Below are 8,779 nucleotides of genomic sequence, written 5' to 3' on the forward strand. Positions count from 1 at the left end.
AGAAACTGTTGTAACTATTCGTGTATATATTTAACAGCACCTTCCCAAAGACGATAATAATTGGGAAATTCTGTACAGACACACCATCTTTTTTGCTCAAGTTCTCAAATAAACAAAACCTTTCTCCATATAAGATATATTCCTCACATAGATCGCTGAGATTCAATTAAACACCACCACCTCGATCTTTATTCATGAGTTTTGGGTAACTGCACTTCTTTATTTTTGCTAAATCCTGTACTTTGTTTTGTTGAAGAAAACTAAAGAGATGCTATTTCAAACCGTCCCACATCGGTTAGGTACAGAAAGTTAGTCATAAGCTTTGCACTATAAAACAGGAAACAGGAGCATGCATTCAACTAATACCTTTCTCGGCCTTTTGGCTAAGATCAAGTGTAGTATCTGTTCTTATCAGTTTAATATCTGATATGTGGGGATATTAACTCTATTTTTTTAGGGAGGAAAACTCGTCAAGATAGCTTGCTATTTGGGTTTCTGTGAATCGTTCATGCGTTGCACTAGTGCACGGGACTGGCTCAACCCACCAAACCAATAGTTCAACTCTTTCTTTTTTTTTTGAACAACTAGCTCAACTCTTTCTCTTCAACAAGATAAGCTAAACTCAAATATCGAGATTTTTTTCCATCTCTGGTTTTGTTTTCATTAAAGATGATTAGAACACTATTCATATGTTTACTACATGTAAATAAAAGACGAGGCAAAGCATATGTTGTAACTAGTACATGTGTAATAATGTTTTGTAATTGCTTAAAATCTAAATAAGTTGCAATTGAAATGAGCTTGCTCTCACGAGACTGAAGAAACAGGAACGCACATGTGTTCAAAGCTACAAGCTTTGTCCTCGAGGATCAAGCAAGCTTCCTCCAATGGAAAATGGCGGGAAGTGCTCTCTAGTTATTCAGAGATAGAGACGACATCTGGAACTCAACTTGACGACCCTTTCCTCTTCCCCATCGTTTTCAAAGCTTGTGGTAAGCTCTCATGGCTGTCACGAGGCAGATGCATCCACGCGAGTCTGTACAAGAGAGGGTTTGAGTCTTTTGTCTCCGTCGGGAACTCCATCGCTGACTTCTACATGAAATGCGGAGACTTGTGTTCCGCCACGCGAGCGTTTGACTGTATGACCTCGAGAGACTCTGTTTCTTGGAACGTCGTCGTTTTCGGGTTTCTCGATCATGGTTTCGATGAAGAAGGGCTACGGTGGTTTTCGAAGTCGAGAGTTTGGGGCTTTGAGCCTAATGTTTCGACATTGGTTCTTGTGATTCACGCGTATCGTAGTTTGCGATGGTACGCTGATGGAGAGAAGATTCACAGCTACGTGATCCGTAGTGGATTTTATGGGGTTTCCTCTGTTCAAAATTCGATCTCGTCCTTGTATGCAGAATGTGATTCATCAAACGCACGCAAACTGTTCGACGAAATGTCTGAAAGAGATGTTATTTCATGGAGTGTTGTGATCAGAAGTTATGTGCAAAGCCAAGAACCTGTTTGTGGGTTGATGTTGTTCCAAGAGATGGTTAATGAGGGGAAAACAGAGCCTGATAGTGTAACCGTGACAAGTGTTCTCAAGGCATGTGCTGTTCTTGAGGATGTTAATATGGGAAGATCAGTTCATGGGTTTTCTATACGTAAAGGGTTTGATTTGGGGGACTTGTTTGTGCGCAATTCACTCATCGATATGTATTCCAAAGGGTTTGATGTTGATTCAGCGTTTAGAGTATTTGATGAGACGACTTGTAGAAACAGTGTGTCATGGAATTCGATTTTGGCCGGGTTTGTACACAACCAAAGGTATGAAGAGGCTCTTAAGATGTTTGGTTTGATGAGAAAAGAGGCGGTTGAAGCTGATGAAGTTACTCTCGTGAGTCTTCTTCAGGTTTGCAAGTTCTTTGAGCAGCCATTGCCCTGCAAGTCAGTACACTGCGTGATGATCCGGTTTGGATATGAGTCTAACGAAGTTGCCTTGAGCTCTTTGATTGATGCATATACAAGCTGCAGTCTTGTTGATGATGCAAGAGCCGTGTTTGAGTCGATGGCGTACAAGGATGTGGTGTCATGTAGCACAATGATCTCTGGAGTAGCTCGTTCTGGAAGACCAGATGAAGCCATTTCAATCTTCTGTCAGATGAAGGATAAGCCCAACGCCGTCACCGTGGTTAATCTTCTTGACGCATGCTCTGTTTCAGCAGACTTGAGAAAATCCAAATGGGCACATGGAATAGCTATCCGGAGAGGCTTAGCCACAGCTGACATCTCAGTTGATACCTCCATTGTTGACGCATACGCAAAATGTGGCGCCATAGAAATGGCGAGGAGAGCATTCAATCTAGTCCCTAGGAAAAACGTCGTCTCTTGGACAGTGATCATATCAGCGTACGCTATAAATGGTTTACCGGAGAGAGCATTAGCATCGTTTGAGGAAATGAAACGAGAAGGTTACGCACCAAACGCTGTGACTTATCTGGCGGTTTTATCAGCTTGTAATCATGGAGGACTGATCAAGCAAGGTCTCATGATCTTCAAATCAATGTTTAAATATCACAACAAACCTTCGTTGCAGCATTACTCTTGTCTTGTTGACTTGCTTAGCCGAGCTGGAGAGATTGAAACAGCCATGGAACTAATCAAGAACCTTCCTGAAGACGTAAAACCCGGGGCTAGTGCTTGGGGATCAATTCTTAGCGGCTGCAGGAACCGTTTGAAAAGTGGGATCATTACCACAGAGGCAATAGCTGAGGTTCTTGAGCTTGAACCCTTGTGTTCTTCAGGGTATTTGCTAGCGTCCAGCGTGTTCGCTGCAGAGAAATCGTGGGAAGATGTAGCGTCAATGAGGAGGTTGGTGAAGGAGAGAAAAGTTCGGGTCGTTGCAGGTTATAGCACGGTTCTTGAAGGAACCATGTCTAGGAGGTTCTTGGCGGGAGAGAAGCTAAACCAAAGTGACTGTGAGATAAATACCGTCGTTCAGAGTCTTCATAGATGCTTGACATCAGAAAATTCAATGGAATGGATCTCAACGAAAGTTTTTTAGGAGAAGAAGGTTTTAAGTATTTGGCTCTTGCTAGTTTGCTGAGTGTTTCAAGATGCATGTCAGTTCTTGATCAGGGCTAAAGCAAGTTCATGCACTTTCTCTTCATCTTGGTTACTGTTCGTAGCTCTCTGATTAATATGTACTCTTAAACACGGAAGTATGATAGAAGCTTCAGAGATATTTGATGAAACATATATATCTGATATTGTTTCTTTCACCAGCTAAGGTCGCTGGATATGCAGTACACGGGAATACCAAAGAAGCGATTCATATATTTGAGAAAAGTGCAAGGGAACTGGCCATTCCTAAAAGGAATATTATGAATAAAAAATGATTATTTGTGGAATATGGAATGTGTGAAATCAAATTAAAAAACTTAAATTAAATGGAATAAAGAATTATATACATTCCATTCATTCATTTTATCATAGAGTTTACAAAAGATTTATTATTTTTGTTTCATTAAAAATAGAATATGTGGAATTATGTTTTAAAAGATTTCATTAAAACTAGTAACTATTTTATGGAATCCCTATGGAATGTTCATTCCAAAAAAATGCCATTTCAGTTGCAACCTAAAAGTTTATTTCAAACTTGACATTTTAATTTTAGATTGTATATTAAATGGGTCATAAGTGAGATCATTTGGTTGTCCTCTCATATTTCGGATAACAGAAATGAATTGGACTTTTGCAGAATAATTTTGTGGGAAATATAGAATATGCTCTTTCTTTCTTAAAAAAACATGATAATAAGTTGCATGATGCTCTTAACATTCTTAGAATTGAGAAAAAAAATAAAAAAAAATCCACAAAAGAATTACCAAGGGATTATAAAACCACCATGGGAATCCATAGTAAACTAAGTATTTTTAACCAAAGAGTAGACATAAAGTCAACAATGTTGTAAGAAAGTAAACATTTTGGGTTAGCGCACAATATATAATATTTCTATGTGCGTACCAAAACGGAAAACAAATTAGCAAAAGGAGTAGATTAACCTCATGATTAAGGTAAAGGCCATGGACATGAAAGATATTTAGTTAATGACCTTATTAACATACTTTTGCTGCTCCTTGGTATCCTTGCACTGCCTTGAGTGAAGAATATAGATTCACGTCAAATCACCATCATCGACAATAAGATAATGAAGAAGAATTCACTTTGACGCTATCTTACGCAGTTTTTTGGCCACAAGGTTTAGTACTACCTCTTAAGTAATTAGATCACGATCAAGCTTCAGGCGGCCTTTCAATATAAAAACGTTGCATGTTGCATACAACAAATAATTTACAATATCAATTTAACATGCATATAAATCCAATTTGAACATGGCGATGAAAACGAACAGCTCTCTAATCACACTTTTTCTTCCATCGATTAATCAACACCGAAAACCTAAAATATTGAAGAACGAAGATACAAACAGCCACTCCTTGGATGTCCTCTCAGATACAAGTGAGATCACTTGAATGTCTTCTCAGATTCAAATTAAAGAAATGAATAGTGTTTTGCATAATGATTTTATGGGAGATGCGGAATTTGTTCTCTCTTTAAAAGTTTTGATTTAGGTATGTGCATCCTTTACTTTTTTGTGAGTTTATATGGTTATCTTAAACAAGTGGCGATGGGTTGGACATGAGAGGTTCATTATACAACACGGATCTGTAATCATGTATTGGGGTAGGTACTCTAATCTCATTTGTGTTTTGTGTTCACTAACTAACATTTTTGATTCATATTTTTGTTTTTCAGGTCACTCACCACCGAAATCACTCAAATTATTTCATTGTTGATCCACAAACTGTATATATTTCAGTAAGTCTTCTTCACTTAAAATATAGTTTTATGTGTTCTCAATCTTCTTTATCGTTTTTTGTCAATATAGGACATATATGATTACTTTGTCTTGACTTCCTTTTTTCCTTTTAGGATGACGAATTTACTGTGAAAAGAAGAAAGGAGAAAGAGTGATATTCGAGAAATCAAACTTGTTTATCATGCTAACAAATAATACACTATAAAACATGGTATACCATTCAATTTAGATAATAGGTATTCCAATTTTTTCTTGCAGAAATTTCTTACAAAGACTAGTTGTAAGTCATTTTCAGTTAGTCAACATTAACCTTTAGGAAATTTATCTTAAATAGTTAGCGAGAGAAGTTGATTAAGTCACAAGTGATGCTACCATTATTTTCCAAGAACTTTTTGATCACTTCGCCTAAAAAATTTAACCATGCGAGGTTTTCTTAGGAAAAATTTAGAAACGTATGAAGTTGTCTCAGTATAAAATAGAATATGTGTGGATGAACATACCATATTCTGGTGTGAGTTAAATTGTATCACTTACATTTTTTTTTTTTTGGTCAACTTTTTTTTTGGTCAACTTGTATCACTTACATCCACTGATATTTTCACACGAATTGACTCGCCTTCATAAACTGGAGAACCTGCGGTTACATATTTCTCAACTTCATGGAGGGCCGCATATACTTCCTGGGATTTGCCAATAAGATCTGGAAATATAATGAGCAGATACTCTAAACCATTTCATACAAAGATACCACTGCAGGATAGACAAAGGTTTTTTAAGAAAGGTACATCATTTTGCAAAATGGCCTCATCAATCTCCTTTTGATACTTCTTGGTATGATTTCCTTGGCCATGAGTGAAGAATATAGATTCACTTAGAATTAGGGTACATAATTTGCGATAACGTGTATACGACGTAATTTCAGGAGAAGTATGTAGACTAGTAGTTAAGTATGAAAAGTGCATGTTTTAGTGATAACTAGAGAAGAACCCGCGCTAAAGCGCGGATATTTTTTCACTTTTATCATAATACTTATTCAGTTTATATTATACAATTTTCCAATTTGTAGATTATATTTTGTGTTATATACTATTTCCATATAATATGTTTTTTTACATGTATAGATGGTGTAAGTTTTCTAAGTGTAATGTTTCATATGTAATAATTTGGTGTTTTGATCCAACCATCTATTAATCATATGTTTTTACTTATATTATGAGACAGCTTTGTTTAAATTTAATATTATTGTAAACACAAATATATATATGGTGTCACAAACATATAGCTATAAACATAAAGATTGAAATGCTTAATTTGCATTAACAAAGTTACTGAATTTAAATAATTTAAATACCTATTAATTTTAGCTAAAAGATATTTGTTTTATATAATATTTATTATAGGCTTGGCCACATTCTTTTTGCATTATAATTGTTAAATTGTATTATTGAAAAATATACATGGTAAGTTGTGCTCTATATATTTCATATTAACATTAGGGAGTATACTGTAAGAAACAAATTGTAAGAAAATAATAATTGTTGTCAAAATAATAATAACAATTGTAAGAAAATAAAATTAATATGTAAATTTTATTAAACATCACATATTATTAATGAGCTTGATTTTTTTTTTACTTTTTTAAAAAAGAATAATTTTATAACTTTAAGAAGATCTGGTAACTTAGTTAAAATCTATTTTCGTACTTTAAAGATTAGTTTGTATAGATTTGGTAAAATCAAGTAGGATTGAGATATTTTAAAAACCGAATAATGTTCTAAAACAAAATCTATGATGAATATTATAAATCACCAGATTTTGAAAAATCATAATTAACAATATTTTAAATATAATAAAATGGAAATTAAAAACTTATTTCATATAATGAAATGATGTTCATAGAATACTTTTAAAAATTATATTATATTATAAATAGGGTTGTTTTATATAGTCTACATATTTTTAAATGATCAGATATTAATGCACACAAGCTTACATTTTTAAATCTTACATTTCAAAACAAAACGTCTTTTTGCTTAGTATAGATAAAATGAATAACCAAGTATATATAAATCTAATAATTTATATAACTGAAAGACAAAAAAAAATTTGGTTATATGAAAATATTGGACGAATTCAATATATGAAATAATACTGTAAACAATCATTTATGGGTCCCTTGGATAGACTCGGTTAGTATGAAGTGTATATGAAATCTATGCGATGAATTTATCTTTTGGTTAAGTTCTATTGTATTTTTATTTGATCATATTGGTGTATAGGTTACTGTTTTCTTGACATTTGTATATTCAAAACAAATACGTGAGTCACCAAGATCCTATGTAAAATCCAATGGCACAAGATATGGAGTTAGTTAAGGTATTTCATTTTTTATATACCAATTACTATAAGTGCAAAACAAATTGTATTAATATAACCAAATTTTAAGGTCAACTATATTTATTATTAACAAAATAATAACAAAATAAAGAATAGGTCCAACAATATATTTCCAGTAGATAAAAATATGACTCTAATTTAATAGATTAGATGTCATTGGATACAACTATAAAACCGAAGGTTATCTAAGAACAAGAGAGTACAAAGATATTTTGTTATGAGTACCATGTGAAGAAATTCAAATCCCGTTTCTCCTTCTCCGACCTTCCCTTTTATAGTTGTTGAGGGTGTGGATCAAAAGCGACGTGATCTATGGCGAGTATGGGTGGCCTTTATGATCGTCTTTAATGTCTTATCTCTTTTACGTTTTGGTTTGAGCTGGTCAGCTTGGCGGGATCACTTTGTTAGCTTGATATGTGCCTTTGACCTACGTGGGCCCATTTCTATTATTAGACCTTGGCGACATTGTACTGGACTCTTGGACCGGAACTAGGGGTGTTCAATCCGGATATCGGTTCGGTTTTTTCGGTTTTTGGTATTTCGGTTAGTAAAATATAACTACCATTCTAAATCCATATTTACTTCGGTTCGGTTCGGTTTATATACCGTCGGTTTTCGGTTTATTCGGTTTTATACCAAAAAACATAATTATTTATTTTGGGATCATATTATATGAATTTTAGAGTCTTGTTGTCAACACATTCATTTATTAAAAAATATTATAAGTTTAAATAAAAGAACAAAAATAAAAAATGTTTCTATCATCTAATAAAATAATCAAATCTATAATTAAATTCAAATCTCAAAATTTTGATAATAAAAATAAAAAACAAAAAATAAAACAGAAACACGAAGCACAAAAAATAAGTTATTATATTCTTTCATATTTAGCGTTTATCAAAGTCATGTTTCTTCTATTAAACACGAAACTCTATTCGTCTATAGATAATAAAAAATTGTGAAGAATTTCCCCTAATTGTTATCATCAAATTTATAATCTTTATTTCAATTTAGTCAATGCTAAATTAAAGCAAAAAGATCAAAAGAAGACTAAGAAAATAAGAAGCATGTTTGCGATGAATTGTTATTTAATTATAGTTCAAGTGTTTTACAAATCATGACTATTTTATTACTGTAAAAAATATGGTAATAGTTATTAGCAAAAAAATTAACTTATGATTTTCATACGTTGTTATAAAATATATACATATTTACATGTTTCTATTTTTTTATCGGTTTTATTCGGTTTATTCGGTTTTATCGGTTATATACCGAACCATATCCAAATCCTACGGTTTTTTTAAAATCATATCCATTCGGTTTGTATGGTATATACCAAATCCAAACCATATTATCTATTTCGGTTCGGTTCGGTTCGGTACGGTTCGGTTTTGCCATATTGAACAGCCCTAACCGGAATCCTCATAGAGTGACTTATATTACTCACCCTCTTTCTTCTTCTTTGCAGGTGAACATGACAAATAGTTGGATATATGGATTGCTTGGTGTTTTGAG

General features: G+C 33.5%; 1 protein-coding gene and 1 pseudogene across 1 annotated transcript; both read left to right on the forward strand.

Annotated features, from left to right (window-relative positions):
- The first annotated feature begins 130 nt into the window (after positions 1-130).
- Positions 131-3,395, forward strand: LOC106368866 (pentatricopeptide repeat-containing protein At2g17210). Its single transcript, XM_048762553.1, has one exon. It carries the CDS (start codon positions 836-838, stop codon positions 3,047-3,049), a length of 2,214 nt encoding a protein of 737 aa, XP_048618510.1. The 5' UTR covers positions 131-835; the 3' UTR covers positions 3,050-3,395.
- Positions 363-545, forward strand: LOC125590981 (annotated as a pseudogene).
- Positions 3,396-8,779: the final 5,384 nt, after the last annotated feature.

Source organism: Brassica napus, chromosome C7 (assembly GCF_020379485.1).
Source record: "Brassica napus cultivar Da-Ae chromosome C7, Da-Ae, whole genome shotgun sequence".
Taxonomy (NCBI): Eukaryota; Viridiplantae; Streptophyta; class Magnoliopsida; order Brassicales; family Brassicaceae; genus Brassica; species Brassica napus.

Bases quoted from the DNA above. Each gene is read 5' to 3' on its own strand.
- LOC106368866 (XM_048762553.1), top strand. From the start codon at position 836: ATGTGTTCAAAGCTACAAGCTTTGTCCTCGAGGATCAAGCAAGCTTCC.